The sequence below is a fragment of the Pteropus vampyrus genome, unplaced genomic scaffold (assembly GCF_000151845.1).
Source record: "Pteropus vampyrus isolate Shadow unplaced genomic scaffold, Pvam_2.0 Scaffold3, whole genome shotgun sequence".
In the NCBI taxonomy this organism is placed as follows: Eukaryota; Metazoa; Chordata; class Mammalia; order Chiroptera; family Pteropodidae; genus Pteropus; species Pteropus vampyrus.
The window spans coordinates 13,426,363-13,448,923 of record NW_011888784.1 but is presented as its reverse complement, the minus strand read 5'-3'; the positions used below and the strand labels follow the sequence as shown (position 1 = coordinate 13,448,923).

The 22,561-nt window shown below is 52.4% G+C and overlaps 1 protein-coding gene across 50 annotated transcripts in view; it reads right to left on the bottom strand.

The window, feature by feature from the left end:
• The window catches only part of CELF4 (CUGBP Elav-like family member 4), a 306,214-nt gene that overhangs the window by 22,738 nt on the left and 260,915 nt on the right, over nucleotides 1-22,561 (bottom strand). For 24 of the 50 annotated variants that reach the window (XR_002780761.1, XR_002780781.1, XR_002780799.1 and 21 more), the window contains exons 4-8: nucleotides 6,710-6,835; nucleotides 6,205-6,284; nucleotides 5,634-5,777; nucleotides 4,364-4,511; nucleotides 2,431-2,580 (exon numbers count right to left, since the gene is read on the bottom strand). Coding sequence is in view for 44 of the 50 variants with exons in the window: in XM_023531422.1 (XP_023387190.1) it covers nucleotides 2,431-2,580; nucleotides 4,364-4,511; nucleotides 5,634-5,777; nucleotides 6,205-6,284; nucleotides 6,710-6,835 (648 nt within the window). In the remaining 6 variants the exon portion in view is untranslated. Of the gene's footprint in view, nucleotides 1-2,430; nucleotides 2,581-4,363; nucleotides 4,512-5,633; nucleotides 5,778-6,204; nucleotides 6,285-6,709; nucleotides 6,839-22,561 lie in introns of all 50 variants that reach the window. The other 26 variants (XR_002780759.1, XR_002780762.1, XR_002780780.1 and 23 more) reach the window with 3 other exon arrangements.

Here is a 22,561-nt window from a genome sequence, read left to right as displayed (position 1 = left end):
GCTGCTCAGTAAGGTGGGCCTCTTCCTCCTTCCTGCTGCTTCCTCTCTCCGACCCCTCTACCAGCCTCAGCTCTCTGGAGGGAGAGCCACATCCAGCTTGTCCCTTGGTCTCCCCAGCTACTCAACCACCTAGTACCTTCATGCAAATTAGAAAAAAGGTTCTCTTCCTCTGGGCACAATTTGGTGCACTGTTTAAAATAAAACCTGAACAATTTACATGAGAGCCCCCACCTGGCACAGTGCCAGGATCATAGCGAGTGCTCAGCAATACTGTGACATAAAGAATGAGTGAATGGTCCTTAACGTTTGTGAGAGCCACCCCTTCAGGGGTGTTATGTGGCAGTAAAGGCCACACTGTGTGCTTCCAACATGGTCTCGATAAGCAAGAGGAGAGAATGAAGAAGCTACCTGGGGCTAGGAAGTGGAGAAAGGCATTCCTGAGACCCCTCTCTACTTCTCTGCTTAATGACCTCATTAGTAACTGCCAAAGGATGAACATTTTGAAGGATCTCGCTCATTATAGTGGCTCCAAACTTCGCATTCAAAGATGGTAAATTAATTTTTCTAATGTACTACTTTTCTCCTTTCCTTTCCTCCATCCCTCCCTCCTGCTCTGGCAGGGAATTGTTTATAGAATGTGGCAGATTGTTACAAATGGGGGAACATAGCATTTCCAAATTCCATGAGTAAAATAGCTCACAGATGCTGGTGGAGGTGGGAAGGAACAGGTTTGTCAAAATCCATGGCTCCAGATGGGCTTGTGGGCATGGAGGAGGGGGGAAATGAAACCACCCAGATGTGCTGGGGACTGTATCTCCCAGCCCAGGAGCCTGAGGCAGGAGGAGCCCAGGAACTTGAGATTGGTAGGCTCTCTCCCACATCCAGCTTGCCAAGCCCCTGCTCGGTCTCTCTTGCCATCCTGGAGTCTTCATTCTGAAACAACACTCCAGACCCTCTGGGCCCTACTGATTCTCTCTAGGCTTCTCTGGCCTTTTCTCTATGAACTGAGAGGTGAGTTGAGAAGCAAGCACTGGGACGAGATCAAGGACAACTCCAAGTTCAAGGTCAGGACATTCTCCTCTATTTTTCTCTAGCACAATGACCTTGTACTCTGCTGCTGCTAGAACTTGTATATTCTCTGGATATCTGGGCCTCATTCCAGACATTGAAATCAGAATCTCTGGGCTTCTGAAGTTTTACAAAGCCACACAGTGGATTCTGATGGGCAACCAGAGTGGGAAGCACTACTCTACCCTCCACTGCTGAGTCACATCAGGCTGACCTCTTCTGCCCTTGTGAGGCCAACCTCCTCACCATCCCCTCTTCCTCTTTCTGGGCCTCCAGGACAGCTGCTCCATGTTCACCCTCCTCTCTCCAGGCCCTACCCATCTCTTAAAGTCCAATCTGAGCCTCCTGTCAGGATAGCTCTGTTGGGCTTCTTCAGCCTACAGAACTCTCCCTTCATTTGAATTCTTTAGTACCTCAAGTTGGAGAGCATTCACTCTTGATCAAACTCCATTTTGCTTATTGTTTCAACATTCGGTCAATGTATACTGTGTTCCTGACTAGACTTTACCTCCCAGGAGACTGGCTCACATCCTGCTCTCCTTCTTGCCCCGTCCCCTCTTTCATCCAGCACACACTGGCACGTAATCATAATTACGGGGACTCTGTAACCTCATCATCTGCCCTCTGGGGAAGAGGACAGCACTTTTTACATCCCTAATACACTGCCCCTTGCTGGTTTACTCTAGGGCTTCGAGCTCAGCTTTCCTGCTCTGTCACTCCATCCTCAAGACCAGAGACAGGAGCACATGGGAGAATTGCTAAGTTCGAGAGGAACAAAGTTAATTAGGAATGGGCCTCCTGGATCTTCCTGTGTGCCATCATTCATGAAAGCGGGGCCTGGGAGCTGTCCGAGGTCCTGATCCTCTGTCCGAAGTGCTGACCGGGGTTTTGTGTGAACCAAGGAACCAAACTGGTATGTCCCTGCCAGAATGCCAATGTATACACCTCCCACTCCTTCCCGAAAGAGTCTTTTCCTGTTTAACACTAAATATAATTATTCTTCAAGCTTCTACCCCCTCATTTATTGTGGGTCAAATTCACTATTAATTTGCAGTTACTAACTTCTCTACTTGGTTGTAACATTACATCTATTCTCTTTTTCTCCCCTGAGGGAGTCCCAGGAGTGCGGTTCTTTCTCACCTATCAGACTAACACCTCTTCAAGGATGGAAATTTGGTCTCTCCCACCAGAAGCTCCCTGAGAGAAGACAGAAAGCTGGTTCTCCCTGATCATATTTGGGGTTCCGCTAAGGAATGGATGGAGGGCAGGAGACACACATTCTCTGTTATAACGGCAAGGGCAAGGATAGAATGAATGAAGAGTGTGCTGCATGGGTAAGGAAGGGCTGCCAGATGTGCTTACCTGGGTAGGGATGGATGCCATTGGCAAACACAGCTTCTGCAGCAGGCTGCCCATTGGCCTGTGGGGGGAGGCCGGTGAAGCCGTTCACCCCAATGGGGGATGGGATGCTAGGCACGGCTGGTGCAGTGATGCCCGGAGGGGTGCTGCCACCTGGTTCCAGAGGTTGAAAGGGGTGGAGGAGGAGGGGAAGCAAGCAGAACAAAGGTGAAGAAAGACAACTCATGGAGCTGCACCTCCTGGTTCCAAGGGCCTGGGGATAGACTTGGATCTCACACACAGATTCAGTCTTGTCTGTGAATCATGCCTTGGATTGTCTTTCTGCATAGAATGATTCCACTCATTTCAACTGTACCCATCTTTCAAGGCAAAGTCCAAATTCCACCTACCCATTGAAGACTTCCTTGACCACTGACCACTCAGCCTTGGAAGTACAGCACATAGACTATTCTCAGTGCCCTTGACTTTGATCACACTTGGTCTTCCTTTAGTCTTTTTCAGTAGTTCTTGCTCACCCCAGCTAAGTCAGGATGGGCTGGTCCTTGTTTAGCCACCAAGGGGTTTCTAAGTTGCTGGCTCTGCTCTCTTGTCTGGATCACTGAGGGGCTGATCTGTCTCCCCAGGAAGGAGTTTTGCTACTTAGGTGGAGGAGGTCTTAATTCTGGAGTTCCCCTGCAATGAGGGAGAAAGGACTTTACAGAGTCCAGTCTCAGCCTTATCCATACACAAAGTAGACGCCTTGACCTCCTCCAGTTGAAGTAATGGTGATGCTCATCTCCACGAGGGTAAATATGGGTCACATGACAATGACAATGCCCTGTGTCCTCCCTATGTGAGGTGAATGTAACCCAAGGTGTGGCTGGGTGATTGTACTGAGGCTCCAGAGGCTGGAAAGGGCCTTCCTCTTTGTGTAAAAAGCAGGGTCTCTTTGTGGATAGGGACCTCAGGCTGGCCTGGGCTCAGAAGTGTCCCTAAGTTGGAGACCAGAGCTGTGGGGTAGTGCTCAAGTTGGGCCTGAAGATGGCACAGTCTTCTTTTTCTATGGCTTTTATCTGGGAAAGAAATAGCTCCTGGGTGTCATGAAGGCTGCTGCTATGACTTGGGTGCAAAGAGCAAAGGAAGCTTGGTGAATGAGAGCCTTGCATGTTGGTCCATCCCTTGGGACTAGAGGTTTTCTCAACTTTGATACTATTGACATTTGTAGCCAGACATTTCCTTGTTGTGTGTGTATGGGGGTGGGGGGCACTGTTCTGTGCATTGTTGGATGTTTAGCAGCATCCCTGGCCTCTACCTACTGGATTACAATAACATCCCCCTCTCCAAGTTGTGAAAAACAAAAATGTTTCAGGATATTGTCAGATATTGGGGTTGGGGGCACCAAATTGTCCCGGTTGAGAATCACTGAACTAGACAATAACCAAGATCCAATTAAAAACACGCTTCATGAGCAAAACTCTTTCCAACCTCCCTGTCCTTCAACAACTGTGGTTCTCTCTTGCTTGTTGCATAGTTGTCTTGGAAAAAGCCAGTGATTCTACATTGGGTTAAAGGGAAATTAAAAATGGACTCTTCCTCTGTTTGGGCCAGGGACCAAACAAGGCTACAGAATGGCCAAAACTCTTCTCCCCTCGGACCTCAAAGGGAGATGTGTTCATGTCAATTTCAAAAAAAAAAATGACTTGAGTGAAATTCCCACCACCCTGAAATCACATCATGGACTGGATGGGGCTCACATCCCATCCTCCCTTGGGTCCCTAGGGATTAGAACATTTTTGAGACAGACTGACAAAGGATGAGGCCTGCTTGAGCCCAGACGCCATGTAATCTCGCCACAGGATGGTCCATTGATAGCCAAAATTGGCCACACAGAAGGTCCAGCCTGGGTCTAGTTGCTCTCCTGCTGGGCCGTGTCCTGTGTTGGTATCTGCCAGCTCACCTGAGGTTGGGGTCATGGGCGCGGCTGCCAAGCCGTTCATGTTGAGGGCCGCCATCTGCTGCATCTGGGCGGCGGCGAAGGCAGCCATGGGGTTCAGGTAGCCACCCTGTGCGACTGATGCCATTAGTGCCGCTTGCTGTTGCATCAGCTGGGGCAGAGGGAGTGGAAAAAATATCATGCGCTTCCAGGGGGGCAGCCCACCCCACCACCAGGGGGCTCAGCTCTTGGACACCAGCCTCCCAGGCCCTGAACTCCAGGGAGCTGAGACACATCCCCCACCCCCACCCCCAGAGAATCCTGATGTCTCCCCGATTCCTGCCCTAGTTCTCAATGGCTATTAGAAACCACTCCTGAGAGGTAACTATTCGAAAGTAGCAGAGGATTATCAAGGACTCTAAAGTTGTTGTAAAGAGTCAAGGAAGGGGACTGGCTCCATGGGTGCCAGGTCAGCCCTGTGAAGGCCTGTCATTCATGGAGATGTGACACCCAAAGCTCTAGAGACACGTTAGATGAGCCTCTGCAGAATTAACTTAGCATGGATTTCTGTCCAAATGTTCTTACAAAAGTGAGTGGGGACTGGAGAGGTTGTTAAAACTGGCTAAATTTGGATACTGCTGAAGGAATGAGGTGAGCTTGCATTTTTAGAACCAGAACCCTGGCCTACCTCAGTACCACCCATGTGGGGGTTGTGGCTACATGTCTGGGAGACAGCTTAGGAGAGATGCTGGCAGAGCAGGCCCCAATGAGAAAGAAGTCGGTGGGCCAGGCAGGGCCTGGGAGAATGGCAGGGGATACATGGCTGTGATGGGCTTTGGGGAACCTCACAGGACCCTTGCCAGGAGTGACCAGAGGTCTGAGGACACCCTTCCATGAGTGGGGACAGGGGTGGGGTGGTGAAAACCAAACACCTAAACTTCTCTCCCTCCTTCCAATTGGTGCTTCCTAGGATTTGACTAGAAGGAGAGCATTCAGGGTAATCCACTTTGCTGGCCTGGCTAGAGGCTTTCTCTCCAGCTCCCCTCCTTAAAAAGCAGGACAGCAACCCACCTCCTCCTGGCAGCCACCCTAGATTGGACCAGCCTTCTCTTAACCCCCTCTGGCTTCCACTTCCTGGGTTCATTTCCGACCACTCTTCACTCCCCAGGGCTAGAGCAGTATTTTCTGGGCCAAGAATAGGGCTTCCCTCAGCAGTTAAGTGTCCGTGATGTGGGGTTCTAAGCAGAGTTAGCTAGAGAACCGCTGCCCCCCACCCGTTCACGCCCCCACTTACTGCCTGTGCGTAGGCACCGTAGGCCCCGAACGGGATGGCCATGGGGTTGAACATGCCCATCTGGCCAGCCATCTGCTGCATTCGCCGCATCGTGCGCTCCTTGTCGGTGTCGGCGAACTTGACCACCAGACTGGATGAGGCTCCCTGAAGCCGGGACTGCGCGTGAGGCCCACCTGCCCTAGCCGCTTCCGCTCCCAGCCGTCCAGCTAGCTGTCTGTGCCCTTGACCTAGGCCCACCCTTTCCTCTCCGTAGGGCGCTAGTGGGGGGTGGGGGGCCCACACCGGTGCTAGCCCAGGAGTCTGGGGTCTTAATTCCACCGTGGGCGTTTTCTGTCTGGGTGACCGCGAGCCAGTTCCTTAACATCTCTGGGCCTCAGTGTCCTTAACTGAGAAATGGGATAATGGTAATGTTTTCCTATCTCACGGGGAAGTTGTGAGCGCGGCACGCGTTTGTCACTGTAAGGACCGAGCACAAGGGCGAGAGGGGGCGCTGCTGGTGCGCTGGGTTGGGCTGGGGTGTCGGTCCGCCACTAACTCCGTCCCCGCCCCGCCCAGGGGTGGCCTCACTCACCGGCATGGTCTGGCTGCCGTGCAGCGCGTTGATGGCGGCTTGCGCCTCAGCGTGAGAAGAGTACTTCACAAAGGCGCACCCTGCGGGGACAGGAAAGGCTGAGCCAGGGTCCAAGGGCTCAGAGGAAGGCCAGGGAAGCGCGGGGACTGTGAGGCGGGGCACGGAAGCGACCGAGGGGACAGGGTGCATCCCAGAAGAAAGCAGAGCAGGTGAGACAGAAAGACCGAGAGAAAAAGAGACACCGAGAAACGCAGAGACAGAGAAAGACCCGGACGGGCCGGAGATTTAAAAGTACCCTAAGTCTCCCCGTCCCTGTCTGGACTTGCATCGCGACCCTTCCTTACCCACAGACTCGACTGCCTAGTCCCTTCCAGGCATCCCTTCCTGGCTTGAGGGTCCCGGCCAGCTCTCGGCGGCTGCGCCCTCCGCCAGCAGACAGGCGCGGGGGAGACCCCACCCGGCTCACTCCCGCCCCACCCCGCGCTCCCGCCCCGCCCCCACTCACCCTTGCTGTTGCCGTCGGGCCCGCGCAGGATGGTGCACTCCTCTATATTCCCGAAGGCTTCGAAGAGGCGGCGCACGTCGTCCTCAGACTGCTGCTTGTTGAGCATACCCACGAAGAGTTTTCTATCTTCTGGAACAAAATTAGGAGATGCTTACCCGGGCCGAGGGCCAGGCGGCGCGTGGGCAGGCCCGGGGTGAACAAGGCACGGCGGGAGGAGAAGGGTTTTGGGAGAGAAGAAACTGAGCAGAAGCGATGGCGATGGCGGGGTCTCAGGGAGAAGATGGGGGCGAGGGTGGGGCATAGCCCGCTGGGAAGATGAGGGAGAAGGGGTTGGGTCAAGCGGGATTGGGATTGCAGCGACTCTGCCCCCTCCTGCCTAAAGGGCAAGCCACCCAGTGAGGGAGCAAGGCCACTCGTCTGGCCGCTTGCTTAGGACAAACGGATCGTTCACGCAGCCCTGAGATCCCTCTTTCCTCCTCTTAGACACACAATATCTTCCTCAACCACCTTCTCTCACAAATGCCAAAAATTAACTCACAACAGGCAAATCTGCCACAGGGCCTTTGCATATGCTGTTCCCTCTGCCCTCCTCATCCTCCACATCACAAGGCTGATTCTTTCTCCTACGTCTCAGTTTTATTGCTTCCTCATCAAGTCCCCTCCTTCCACCTCTCCTTGATCTCTGTCTCAGCCCCTCACTCTCATGGCCTGAATTTCAAAGGACAATTATTTACTGCTTTGCCTGTGTAGTTGGTTTCTATCTAGCTTCCTGCCACCATCCCTCCCTCAATGTGTGCTCCCTGCGGAAGAGACCAGGCCTTACTGGAGCAGCAGTACCTGGCACATAGCAGGCCCTCAGGACAGAGTTATGGGATGAATGAATGCTTCACGCCATTCGTGGGGACGCCTCTCTTTTCTGTCTCACGTGTTTTTGCCTCCATCTGGTGCCCCCTCCTTGCTCTGGGTCTTCTTTTTTGTTCATGCTGCAAATTCAGCCCTGGGGACTTTTGAAGAGCCTGTTCCTGAAGACTGGGCTCCCTCAGCAGCTCCCGCCACACTTGTGTTGAGTACCAAATGATTTGCTGACACAACTCAGCTGTGTGCTTAGGGTGACAGAGGTCACATTGGGTTGTCTGTACCAACTTGTGACTTTGAAAAGATTGTCCACCTTGCAAGCTCTTTTTTCATTCTTTTCTTTCTTTCTTTCCTTCTTTCTTTCTTTCTTTCTTCCCTTCCTTTCCTTTCCTTTCCTTTCTGCAAGCTCTTATTTTGATGTGACTTCACGCCTCCCATTGAGCAGTGGGGTTTATGTGCCCTACCCTTGAATCTGAGTAGGGCTTGTGACTGCTCTAGAAGTGATGCCATCTCACTTCCAAGGCGGGGTCATAAAAAGGATCAGCTTCCACTCAATTCTCTCTTTTGGTGATACATGCTTTGTGGAAGCCAGCCACCATGCTATGAAGAACCCCCAACCGGCCCACACCATGAGTGCATACAGAAAGGAACCCAAGCCCCCAGCTGACAGTCAACATCAACCACCAGACACGGATGAGTCCTCAGATGATTCTAGCCCCTAGCCTTTGAGTCTTCTGCCTGAGGCCCAGACATCCTGGAACAGAGACAGGCCTTCCATGCCATGCCCTGTCTGAATTTCTGATCCACAGAATCCGTGAGAATAATAAACAGTTGTATTATACCATTCACTTTGGGAATAAATTGTTATTGGAACAGGGGGCCTGTGGTGACAGTACTCAGCAGGTACTCACTAGATATGTGTTAACTACTGAAGACTGGCACACACAGGCATACACAACCAAGGCTGCAGAAATGCACACACACACTCCTCTCAAAGCTGCAATCAGCCATGTGTTTATGATTTTCTCTGAAGGCAAGGGCACTCTGAGACCATGTCTCTCTGTATTCAGGGTGGTTGGTACCTCCTGCCCCCTTACTCACACTGCCAGGGGAGTTCACATAGAGCTGAGGGGCTGGAACAAAGTAGAGAAACCCTCCAGGTCCCTGCACTACTTCACAAGCCACCCCAGAGTCTTCCTCTTCAGGAAGGCCTAACCACTACCCTACTGGTACCGCTCAGCCCAGAGCACTCAGTACTGGGCAAGTTCTCAGTGATGAGATGGCTCTGGGTTCCAACTCCTTCCATACCCTGCAGTGCACCACTGCCATTTCCTCTTACCAGTTCTGGGTCAGGGCACTCTAGCCTGCTCTCCACAACTGATAAGCTTCAGCCAAAGCTCCGGGCCCGGGGCCCTGACCCCGCCGCCTGCCCCAGCCTGGGCTACTCTACCTGGCTTCTCCAGCCATGGCAGGGCTGGACACACCACTACCTCATCTCCAGGGCTCACCAACTCCAAGCTAGGAAACCAAGAGAAAGGGAGAGAGAGAGAGAATAAAAGGAGCGAAGCTGAGGAGGGATGGCAGGAGCTGGGGTCAGGAGAAGAGAGGGAGGGAAAATGGCAGACACGGATGAAGGAGAAAGAATTAGAAACAGACAAAGAACAAAGAGAAGAGACGGGTAGGAAAGGGCAGAGACAGAGGAGAGAAGGTAGAAGGGCTTATGTTTAACTACTGGAAACAGCAACAACACTTACATAAAATGAACTGGGAGCTTTTAAAGCCTTTAGTGGAGTAATTGAAACTCTTCTCCAGGCCCAGAGCAGTGCTCCCCCATTCCCAATGCCTTTTAAAGGCTCCGAATTAATGGGATTTCCAGAAAGAAAAAGAAGTGGAAACCGCCTTCTGCTAATCCCAGGCCCTCCTACTTAAACATTTCTTCTCCCTGGGAAGGAAAAAGGAGGGGAAGAGAAGGCCCCTCCTCTGCCGGAGCCTGATTTAAATGCTGGGACCTCAGCTCTGAGCCTTCTCTCCTGACGTCTGAATGTATTCCTTTATTATCATCATGACAGCTTTCTGATTGCATTAAAATTCATCCACACGTGCCTTTCTACCCAGCCACTTCCCTTTTGCCAGGTTTTTTTTTTTTTTTTTTTTTTGCTAATTCCTTCTTCCCCTCCCCCTGAAATCTCCCTTTACTGCCCAGTTCTTAGTTCTTTGCGCTAGGCCTGAGTCCTTCCTTCTTGAAAACTTTCCAAACGTGAAGAGAGTGAGGCTCCCCCTCTTGTTACTTGTCTAGATTTTCCCAGGGAAACTACAACTAACCTCTGAAGGCCGCAAGAAACCAAAGAAACCTAGCTCCAGACTCACTTCCTCCGGGGGTTCTTGAATGACTCCACCCAATGCAAAGGCTCGTTTGTTTCTAGAATCCTCACATGGATTCAGTTTGTGTCCTCTTCATTTCCAATTGGCTTTTGTTACTAGGCGAGCAATTCTAAGGCTTGTCTTTTAAAATCAGCGGCTGGAAGGACTCTGAGTCTAAGGGTGGATCTCCTTCCAGCTCAGGCCCCCTGGCTCAGACCCCAGGGCCGCTGTACTTCAGCTGTACAACTGCTCCCCACCTCAGTTTTTAGGTCTACAAAATGAGCATAACTAGGCCCTCCTTCTGTGGCGGGTGCTAGGGTTCCAGGAGATGCTGCAGGCACAGAGTCTGGCTAGCAGTAATAACAACGGTGATGACCATTACTGTGACTCTATTCAGGAAGAGGAGGACATGGAGCACCGTTCCCCGCTTGGTTTGCCTTGCCTTAATTCGAGGAGGAGACAGAGGTCATTTGGGGAAGAAGTCAGGAGATCCACCTCTGATGGAGAACACTTGAAGTAATAGGCAGGACTTCACTTAGGCTGTGGCTGACCAGCTGAGATGCACAACCTCCCCATCTTCTCACCCCCTGTGGCCACTTTCCCAAGGCACTGTACTTAAGCTGTGTCAGGTGACCAATGATAGGTAACGTTTGGCTGGTATCTCGGATCTGATACCAGTGAGTCTCAGAGAATGACTCAGTTCCACACCCCACCATTGACACAGACTCCTACTTCTTGAGACAGGCTCAGCAGTCCCTGACCACAGCCCACCTGTCCCTGGGTGATGGTGAGGCTATGGTGCTGTCACTTCCCCCCATGAGCCCTAAGCCTGAACCCACTCTTGGGGTATGAGTGGATTGCTGTTCCTCTGAGGCGATTCTCATTTAGGTACTGCTGGAACTGGGCCATACAGGGCACCTTGAAGGAAGACGAAGACAGGAAAGATCTCAGAGCCAGGGTGGAGCTGGGTGGGAGGTCGTCGAGGCCACATGATGCCCGGACATGTGGTGATCAAGTGGAGGGTGGTCTGAAGCCCTGTATCCTCCTCTCAGCAGAGCCCAGCGTAGGGCAGGGTGCTGCATTATGCTCACCTTCTGACTCCCAGGGCTGAGCACAGTGGCTGGCACAGGAAAGCATTGGCTGTCAGGCTCTTGCAATCATTCAACTACTTGCTGAGCACCTTCTCTATGTTAGACACTGTTCCAAGCATTGCTTCTAAAGCAGTAAACAAGAAAGGTGAGTCTGCTCACTGGAGCTCACATCTAGATGGGGAGACAGGACATCCACAAGAAACAAGTTCCCAAATAAGACAAAGGTCCTCAGGGCCATCACACAGTGGCTCCTAGAGCTGCTGTGTCCTACTTAGGAGGAACAAGGCCACAGAATGGCAGAGCTGGGAAGGACCCCAGAAAATACCAAGGGCCTCACCTTTTTTAGATGAGGAAATTCGGGGCACAGAGGGAGCTCAGGATAAACATCTGGGGTTCGGACTAAACCCAGTCTCTTGATTTTTCAACATTGTAACCCGCTTGCTGCTGCCTTCCCGCTCTTTTAAAATGTGAGGGCCTGTGTCTGGGGTTGGGGGCGGGGTGAAGGAGCACCTTGGGTTCTGGGGAGCCTGAACCCAAGGAAGGCGACTTGGCTCACTGTGCCCAGACGTCCTGCCACCACTGCTGGAGAGTGGGCATAGTTTATGTCCCCAGGCCCCCACCCTCCACCAAGGAGCTGTGGATGGAAGAAGCCAATAAAATAATGGATGAGAAAAGTACCCAGTTCTGTCAGATGAAGGTGTTTATGGCGACCTCAGGAGGGACTGGACCAGAGCACCTGTCATCCCTCTTGGGTCTATCCCTTGGTCATGCTTTCGGCAGGCGTTTATTGAACATTTATTTTGCACCCGTGATTTGGCTGAACAGGGAATCTGAGATGATTCTTGGGTTTCCTTCTGGGTTTCCTCTTTTGGGGGGGTTCTCTTCCAACAGGTGTGTGTGGGAGTGTGCGTAGTTCTCAGATCCCTGGGGTAGCCATTCTTTGGCCCCAGAGCCTCTGCCATGGAGTCCCTCACTCACTTCCCATGGGAGAGGACAGCCAGGCTTGCTTTGTCACATGCAATAGCTCTGGATCACAGGCCAGAGGAGCCATTTAGGGGAGGGGGACATGGATGTATCCTGAAGGCTTCTGTGGCGAGGTGAGGAGGTGGGCTGGAGTAATGCTGTGGCTTCTCTCCCGCTCTCCAGAGGACATACAGGGGCCTCCAGGCCCACAACAGAATTTGAACACAATCTGAGGAGTGGAAGGGCCTCCTTCAGCGGCTCTTTTCACCTGCTCCCAAGTGGCCCCTGCCTGTGGCGGGGCTTGCAAGAAGTTTAACTTTGCTTTTCCAACGGCCGCTTGCCTTCTCCCTCGCCCACGAACATACACATTTCCCATTCCTCTGGCCTCCGGACTCCTATTTTCCCAGAACTCAATTGAACTGTGTTTGAGCTCCAGTGTCCCAACCTCTAAAAAGCTTTGGGTGATGCCTTCCAGGAAGCAATAGGTGCGATGACAAAGCAGTGGGATCTAGTTGCCAGAGTCTCAGTTCTCCTCCGCTCTGCCTCTGAAGAAATAGGTTTCTATGCTCACTCATTCAGGCTGTCAGGGCAGAATGGGGCTCTGGCTGGAGGATTTACACTTTCAAAGGAGAGCCCAGAAAAAAGAGAAGCAAGGCGCCCACGGCAGGTTTAGGATAGGCCCCTGCGAGGGAAATTTCAGGGTGATGCCTTAGGCCCTCCCTCACAGACGGGTAGGTAGCGTCTTGCTGGCTGCCCAGGGTTGGAGGACTCCTGAGGGAGGGCGAGGCGGGTGGCGGTAGCGTCCGCTCGACTTGCCAAACGCCAGCGTCCTGGAGCTAATGCTCAAATTCCCGTTTAATTTTCAAAATTTGATTCACTCATTACCGTCGGCATTAAACAATATTTTCTGCTTAAGGATAGACGGCTGCTGGGGCACTGTAGACAAGTGCTCAGATGGTTAATGACTTTTATTGCCGCAATAGACTTTTACCGTTCTCTCCCCTCCAGCTGCTGAAGAAGGGTTTGCAGGGAGACCTGAGCTGGGGAGAACCCATGGGGGCTGGGGCCAGGAGGGCTGTGGCTTCTCTCCCGCTCTCCAGCTATTGGCCCTGGATGTGGGCAGGTTGGTGGCAGAGCCCAGAACCCCACGCGCCCCATGCACCTGGCCCTCAGCTGCTGGCAGAGCCTGGAGCGCTGAGAGTTGTCCTATGCAGGGCCCTCAGGCATCTCTTAGGCTGCGGGGCCAGGGGACTTCTCTGGGTGCCTCATGGATCTAGAGGCCATCTGCCCTCCCTATAGATGACCTCGATTTCCCCGAGTCCACAGTTAGTGAATCTGAATGGAAAGGACCTGTTCCTTCTTCCTAATGTCACCATGGATCAGGGAAAACCTTTAATCAAAGGGACTGAGAGGCACACGCCGCCTCCACAGGAGTTGCTGGGTGGGTGGCATCTTCCAAATAATAACTGAAGCTGTTTGTTAAATCCTGGTTGCCTGTTGCAACCTTAGGTCAGTCATGTACCCTCCCTGGGCCTCTGTTTCTTCATCTGTAAAAGGAGAGAATAATTGCACACCCTTGTGAGGGCTGTTGGGAGATGACGTGAGTTGATGTATGTGAGCTTTTTGTGTGGATTGTGTGTGTGTGTGTGTGTGTTGGGGGAGGGAGTTGCACAGAGCCATGCACTGAGTGGATGCTTAATAAATGCATTTAAGCTGGTTATAGCCATTCCTACTGTTCACCCATAGGAGTGCCTGCTGGCGGATGGGGATGCCTGCCCCACTCCCTACCCTCACCCCGACCCCCGCACCGCAGGGTGTGGAAAGGACCCCTAGGGACATTGAATCATGCCTTCCTCTGGCTAGCCTGAGAAGCCAGGCTTCCCTTTGCCTACCCCTGACCAAATGGCAATGTTTGGGGGACCACTAAGATGCTCCCCAGCCTCCTCCAGGAGGTCTACCTGGATTGATCCAAAACAAGAAATATTTCCCTTGAAGTCACTGAGCCCCACTATATGCTATTTCATGAATTTTCCTGATCTAGACTCGTCAAACACCCATGGCTCCTAAGGGACCAGTTGAGAGTAACCCAATCATTGCATCTAAATCTGTGCCATTTCCTACATTGCTGACACCCCTACCTCTAGTCTAGAGGCCTCCTCTGCCTCCTCCTTGCCCTACTTCATTCTCCAGGTGGGCGGCACACAGTCTCAGACCTGCCTTTCAAGTAGGGAAGCAGTGGACAGAGCCAGGGCTCCACATGCCCCTCCTCTCATGCCTGGGAACCCAACAACTGCTCACTCTCCAGTTGGTTTGGGCAGTTTCCGATATTGTCATCCACATCAGGGTGAGGGGCCTGGATTCAGATGTCTCTGCAGCTGTGTGACAGGGTCAGCTCCCCTCCTGAGAGCCATTCCCTTCACCTGAGACATGAGTCGCAGGCCAAGCATAGGAGGGTTCTCAGCATGATATGAACCGGTAAGTAGAAGAGCTGTGCCCCCACTTTGTCTCCACAACATACACTGTGTCAGAGCCAGAGCCGGGGCGCAGATGGGCGGGAGCCTCCTCAGCAGGATAAAAGCCTTCCTGCCTGGGAAGAAGGCTGAAGGAGACATCAAACCAGATCAAAGGCTGCTGGAGATGGGGGCTGAGGTAGGGCTCCCCCTCCACCAGGGATGCAAATGAGGACCCTCAGCTGGATCTGGACCCCCGGGGAGGCCGTGCCAGGTCTTGATCTGCAGAGCTCCCTCCAGACAGTCTCCGTTTGATGTTGGGGGTGGGAGGAGGCAGGAGACTGGAGAACCATCTAGTCCCCTGGTAAACTAGATGTGTTCTCCCCACCACTTGCATTCCTTCAGGCAGCTCTGCCTTCCAAACGCTTCGGGGTTAGGCCCAGTCCATGAGAGTGGCCTCCTCACTGTCTCCTGACACCCACCCAGGACCCTGCTATCTGCATTTCACACAGCAGCCAGAGGGGTCTGTTAAATCCCAGGCAGATCTCACCTATCTCCTGGTCAAACCCCATAGTGTCTCCCATCTCACTGAGAACAAGCCCAAGTCTTCTAGTGACCTGTACACAGGCGCCCCACACTCCATTTCCCCCCTGATCCCTCCATCCCTCTGCTCCAGACGCATAGGTCTCCCTAGGTCTCACTGCTCGCTCAGGAACACTTCGTGCACACCCCTGCCCAGGGCATTTGCACTTGCTGTTCCTTCTCTTTTCTCAGAGATCATGTCCTAGACATCTGTAGGGCACTGAACTCCAAGAATCCTCAGAAAGTAGGAAACGAGTGTCCCCTGGAGATGAGTGGGCATCAGCCATGGTGTGAACAGAGAGCCCGAAGCGATGAGCTCTGTGGGCATGGGGGGAGGGGTGGAGAGAGGTCTAAAAGGCTTCAGCTGGGCCCTGAAGGATGAAAGGCTGGGTTTGCCAGGTGGAAAAGGCAAGGAGCAGGCATCCCAGGTCAGGGAGCAGCATGTGCAAAAGCAGGGAGTGTGAAGGGGAATGTGGTACGAGGGACACACACACACACACACACACACACACACACACACACATACACACACACACTCCTCTTTTCCGTTTTCTGTTCTCTCATCTACCATATTCTAAACACTTCCCTCAAGGCCCAAAGCTTGGACCATCACCTCTGATCACGAGAAGTTTGGCCTGGGACTCAGACCCGGGTTGCTCTCCTGTGCCCATCTCACTGCCCACCATGTTCTTTGGCTCTGTCTAGCTCCCTAATTCACAGCGGCAGCATCCTGTCTTAGTGTCACCCCCCTCCCTTCATGACAACAGCTGGTGGGACCCAACTCTCACATCATAGAACCTCTGCTGTCCCCAGAAAGCACTGGCCAGACCAACTCCTTCCCCAGGGCTTTGTGGCTCTGCTGCCCACAACAGCAGCTCTGACCTGCTGACTCTAGGAGGTGATTATAACAGCAGCAATAATAAAATTAGCTTGGTTCTCATTTCCGGAACACACTAGGATCAGGCATTGAGATAAGCACTATGCAGGGATAGTATTTTATTATTTCCACTGCAGAGTTGAAGAAACCGAGGCACAGAGAAGTTAAATGCCTTCCCCAAGAATACACACCCCGTCACTGATGAAAGCCAGGACTCACACCCAGGTAGACCAGCTCTCAGGTCACCCTCGTTCTGACAAAAGATGGCGCTACCTGGGTATCTCACTTTTTCGTCTTCCCCCACGCCTCCAGCTTAGCACAGACAATGGGCAGAGGCCTAGTAACCCCATTGCTCTGCAAGGGCCAGGGTTTTGGTTCAGGGCTCGGACAGGAGAATGGCTGAGATGCCACGGCCCCTGTGGATTCCTGATTGCCCAGGGAGCCCAGGTGTGCCTCACGGGGCCCTCCCTAGTCTCACTCACCCCCTACCCAAAGCCCAGCTTTCTTGAAGTCCCCTGGGTAACCAAAGAAGTAAGCTCTTTCCTGATGAGTCCCCAGGCCTTTTCTTCACCAGGGTCTAGGCTGCAAGGTCCTCTATCCTCACCACACCAGAAATTGGACTTACTGGCAGAATCCCCTCTACCTGCAGCCAGCCCCCTGCTGGCTGTCCAAGACACAGGGGTGGCTCTGTGCCCTCTGGGGCTTACAGCATGTTTGAGGAACCGGACTAGAACTGGGGGACTGTCACCAACCTGGGGGCCACGAACGGCCCGTGTACCCTCATCTCTTGTTTTCTGCAGGTGTGGGGGCCCTCAGCTAGGCAATAGCTGAGCCCTGGAGACTTAGTACAGGTGAGGGGTCTGGAGACCATATCCACACCACCTGCTGCCTCCCTCTCTGGCCCTCTGACCCTTGACCCTCAGCTCTCATGCTGGTAAGTCTGCATTAGGCATCCCAGCGGGAGCCTGGGACACACTGTGGCTCTAGTAGAAGTCACCTTTTGCTGGGGCGGCAGTGCTCAGCCATCTCCCCAGGTAATTGATTATACATTTGATCTGCTACATTATCCTTACCAGGCGCACGGCACACGAAAGACAGCCTGGAGTTCTGTGGGGACTTCTCGGCAGCCGAACCCTGTTGTCTAATGGGGTTTCCACTGGCGTCTGGTGCACACTCCAGCATTTCACCCCTCACAGGATAATTTATAGCATAATGGAGCTTTTTCCTTTATGTTATGTGGAAGCATAAATTATTGCCCGTTTGTCCTCAGCTCTCAAGGAGACAGACAAAACAGAGCTTTATTCCAGCAAAGAAAGGCGGTCTCTGAAGAGGACCAGTAGAGGCAGGGTGGTCCACGGCAGGAGGGGTGGGGGCAAGAGGAGAAGAGACCAAGGAATGCCATTAAGCACATCTCCTTGACGGGGCAGAGAACGTAGTCAAGGTGGCCACAGATACTAGAGAAGAAGTAAAAGACACACTTAGAGCTGCTTGTCTCTATTAACATGGATAGAGGGCTTGTTAGCTGAGAGGTAGAGCTGCACAGTTGAGGCTGTAAGGATACACTCACCTACAGGTAACTTGGCCACAGACCAGCCTCTCACCCTAGCCACAGGCTGACTCTCATGTTGGCTGCAGATCCTCCCAACTGTGGCCCGACTCCCATAGCCTCATGGAGAGAGTGAGTGGTCATGGGTCCAACCTCTCCTCCCTGCATGACCCCTGTCACAGCCAGGGACAGAATGCAGTTGCCAGGGAGCTGGGCAGACCTCCTGCCTCTCTGATCCATGACCCATTTTTAACATTGATGGGGGAACTTTGCTTCTTATAGGATGAAGCGGGAGAGTGGCACTCCAGCTTCTAACAGTCTGATGTCCATTTTCCTGGGGAAGTACAAGCACCTTGGGGTCAATCTTGCTAGTCTAACACAGCAGGAGTCACACTTGAACCCAGAGTCTGCAGCTTCCAAGCCCATCCCCCACTCCTGGACACTGATAAGTTCTTCTGGGGACCTTGGGTGGGAGTAGGGTCTTCAGATGCCACCTGGTCCAGCTTCCTACAGTACTACCCAAGGAAGGGATGACGCTTCCTGAACATCTCGGCAGAAGTCCCTCTGGCTCCATGCCAAGCCAGGAGGAAGCCCGATAGAAAGTGACCTCATGTGCCCCCTGGAGGGTCCAACATTGCCCAGAGCCTAAGTCCTGCCCTAGAGCGCCAAAGGCCACTCCTTCTTCTTCGGTACTCCACCTGAGAATAACAGCAGGAGTCTCGGATTTTGTAAAAAGGTGGTTCTCTGCCATGGCTGCTGTGAAAATCACCTGGGGGCTTCCAAACGTAGATGCCTAGGGCCAGCTCCTGAGATACAGATTTGTCTGGAGCCCAGGCATCAGTATTTTGGTTTTTGTTTTTTGACTTTTTGAAAGTTATTAAGGTGATATCAATACACAGCTAGGGCTGGGAAGGGCTGTGGTGGGTCTTCTCCAGGCTGCCACTGCCATCTCTTGTGCGGCATGATCTCTCTGGCCTTCAGCTTGCCCACAGGAGCTCAGCCCTTCAGACTGCAGGATTCTGCACCCATCTTCTCTGCCCTGACAGCTGAACCTAGACAACCTCTACGCCCCCCCCAACCCCATCCTTCGCAGGGTCATTCTGGAAAGACATTGTCATTATTTGGAGAGGTGGATGGGAGAGAATTATCTAGGTCGCCACACACTCGCCCTAGTGGCATCGCAGGCTGCCTCCTCTTTTCTCTCTCTTGTGCCTCTCTCCCCTCCATTCCTCAGGCCAGCCCTGCTCTAAGAAGTGAGTCCTGGGCTCCTTTTTCATCAGCCCGCCAGTTTCCTTCCTATCCTTCTTTGTTCCAGCCACCCTAGCCCTCCTGGAGTCACTGCTGTGCCCACCCTTTCCCCACAGATCGCAGATAGTCCATGCTTAAGTACACACTGTATTAACTTATGACTGATAACGGACTACAGATAGACACAGAGATAGATGGATGGCAGACATGATTAATAAATGCTAGATATCCAGATTAAATGCTGGATGATAGATACACAGATGAGAGAAAAATGATTGCAGAAAGCAGATAGATTTATGATCAATGGTACATAAACAGAGATAGGGGAATGTGGATGGATGGATGGCCAAGATGTTTTTGAGGACTTCAGATACCTGAATGCTAAATTTGAAATGTCAGGAAACTAGTCATGGCTTCCCATACCTGTTGTGGTATTGGCTTTCAGAAGAACAAAGAACCCTGTTCTGTTTAAGACCTATCTTAAACCAACTTCTCTTTTAACTCAGGTCTCTACCTCCACATGTCGGATGGGTTTGTGGTTAATGCAGGTTACAGTGGGGCTGGTTTCTGTGGACACGTGAAACTTCTCTTTGATGTTTCTCTGAGCCTGCAGGCAGGCCGGGGGTGCCTCCTGAGCCCCCACTGTGCCTGTTGAGGACCTCCCTTCCTGGGGGTAGGCCTGCCCATCTCTCCCATAGGTGCGTGCTCTTCAAAGGCCAGAGCCATGCCCTCCAACTCCACAGAGCAGGCTGTTTCTTGGAGTGGGGCAGCTTGGACTGGCCCCTGCAGTTACAAGGCAGGTGTCAGACCCTATGGTATACACAGATTCATCCATTCCCTCCCTCTGTTTGGGACCACAGCCTCAGAAAGGACAGTGTGAGCTGATTCATCTTGAGCTGTCACCGCGGGCCAAGCACTGTCGCTTTAATGATGAGCGCTTTAATTTCACAAGGTGGGTACCACTGCCACTTCCATTTTACAGATGAAGAAACCAAGGCACAGAGAGGTTTGGCAACTTGCTGGAGGTCCCACAGCTAATCGACAGCAGGGCTAGGATTGGAACCCAGGTGGTATGGTTCCTGAGTTCTCAACTACCATGGAAAAGGTACCCCTCGCCCTGCTCACCAGACCAGATGGCCACAAGGTTCTGGTGAGCTCAGGAGAGCACGTGGCTCTGGGAACTGGAAAGGGCTGCACAATTTGCAAGATGTTATTATTTCTAATGACTAATGAGATTGCAAAGGGAGTGTCAGTTTCCTCGAGAGAACAAACTGTTTTTCAGGGTGGCAGCATATTAACTGCTGGCGTGTGGCTGGCATTGCTAAGGACAGAGAGCCTGCTCTTGTCATTCAAAGAGGCCCTCTGAGGCCTTCAGGTTGCAATATTTGGTTACCCTGAAGTTCAGTTTACAGAGCAGCAGGAAGGGGAAATTTCGTGTTTCAGAAACCTGCCGGCCAGCTCTGGACCCCTTTTATTATTCACCAGTCAGTCATGCAGTTGGTCAACGAACTATGTGCAAGGTACCGGGGTAGGAGATGCAAGGAGCAGACCTGGTCCCTGGGTGAAAATGCTTCGAAACTGGGACTTGAGTGGCCCGGCTGTGGGAGGACAGATCTGGCTGGGGTCTGACGGAAGGGGAGCAGTGTGGAGCGTGAAGAATTTGCCAGGGAGGGGCATCATGACAGCTGGAGCCATAGGCACCGAGTTCTCTGAAAAGAGTTGGGCATGGAGGGTGGGGAGAGGGAAGGAGACCTGGGATGGGAGGCAGGGGAGAAAATGCGAAGAACTTTACTCAACACAAGTTAAGTGCCTGTTTGCTAGAAATTACAGAATCTTATTTTGAAAAGCAAAACATACCCTTCCACCAATAGGTCCTGGAGAGGGGTGGAGGGAAGTGACAAGCACGTGGGGCCCACTCTGCCTGGAGCAGGCTTGTCTGGCAGTGAAGGAGGAGGGGGTGGAGACCCCTCTAGCTGGTCAGTTCTCACTCGGCCACAGCCAGTTCTCCTACAGGAAGTGGTGCTGACTGCCCTTTTGGATATCCTGACAGTAAGTTCTGTGCCAGCTGGGCACTTCCAACATTCTGCCCACGTTTCACTACCATGCTTCAGTGTAACATGCTTATACCCCCATTTGACGAATAGTTAACTGAGGCTCAGAGAGGAGGCTGAGCAACAGGCTCAAGCTCACTGGGCAGTAAGTGGTGTAAGCGGGATTGGTGCCAGGTATCTCTGCTGGCTGTGCCATGCCTGCTCTGGTGTGCAAAATACCATGTGACTCATGTGTGCCTGTCCTAGAGCCTGGAAGTCCGTCCTTTGAGTTCTAGGCCTTTGGACTCAGCATTGCCCTTTTTCTGAAGGCCTTTGAAATATGGTGGCTTATGTCACCTCAACGTGACTGATTTTGCCAGAAAATGTCCTCTATGATCGAAGGGACCAGATAAGCATGTAGGCTTGCAGTGCCTGAGGCTGGAAATGGAGCAGCAAGAGCTGGGAAAGAATTAGAGGCTAAGAGGGAGGGTAAGGGACTGGGGAGGTGGATGTGTAGTCTGTGGGAGAAGGGCCGTTATGGTGCTGAGCTGGGGAGCCACAGAGGGAAGGCTGGGCTGGAGGGGAGGGATTTGTAATGGTAACAGGACCTGCAGTGGGGCCAGGTGTGGTGGGCAGTGGAGCCGGGTGTGATGGGCAGTGGAAAGCGTAGGCTACGGCAGCCCCAGCAAGGACTCCACTCCTTTCTCCTCCCAGTGCAGAGCAGCCAGATGGCCTAGGGCAGTAGTGCCATCTGACCTTGGGCTCCCAAGCTCCTCAAGCTTTGTCTGCTGACTGCATCAAAAATGCTTCACTCCTAGGTAGATGTGACTATTTTTCAAATGCATATAGATGCTGTTGTGATTTTAGAAGTACCAATTCATTTAAAAGCACTGCTGAATTAAAGGTAACTTATTGCCATTTTCCATTCCTTCAAACAATGGATACTGGAAGTAAAACATCTATCAAGGGCGGGGCAGGGTGCTGATGAATTTTTGATGTTAAAAATGGCTCTTAACCTTGAAAAGCCTGGGCATGCTGATCCAAGGAGGGCAGCGGGAGCTTGAGGAGCAGAACTTTCTGTAGCCAAATCCTAGGCTTTTTGCCATCTCACCTGCAAGACCAGTGTCACCCACCCAGAGGTAGGATCACGGGAGGAACCGCAGGGAGGACTTTGGACCTACAATTAGGAAACTTCCTCTACCTCTGTCTGAGTCTCTCAAAACTGCAACTTGGGCCGGGTGTCTGCCCTTCTCTGAGCCTCATCCTCATGCTCATCCTTGGACGCAGCGGGGAGAGTGAAAATGATTGAGTCCCGCAACAGTTTCCAGTTAAAAACCATGAGTCAGCTTGCTGTCTTTCCGCTATTGGGGGTGCCTAGCGGAGTGCCTGCCACATAGCACATGCTCAATAAATGCTGTTTGACTGAATAATAACAATAACCAACCTATTAATAAAGAGGTTTAGTCTGAGAATGCTCAAGTTGGGGAAGGGAGCCTGGACCCACAGACATGTTTCTTTCCACCGTACTTCCTTGTGTGATCAGGGTCTACCTTCAGGGAAGATTAGATGGAATCCCACCTTGGCCTTAGTGGCTGGGGGCTTGAATTTGGCTCTGCCTGGTGTCACCTCCTCTGCGGGGCCATGGGATGATTAAGCCTACAGCCACGTGCTGACACGAGGATCCCGTGGGTGAGGCCATGTGGATGGGGAATCGCTTCGAATAATGAACAGCTCACGGAGCAGTTGCCTCCGCTCATTCAACTCCCCCACCCCACCACATCGGAGATGCCCCTGCCAGGATTCTAGGGTCTGCAGGTGTCCCTAAGAACATCCTATTTTATCCAACTCT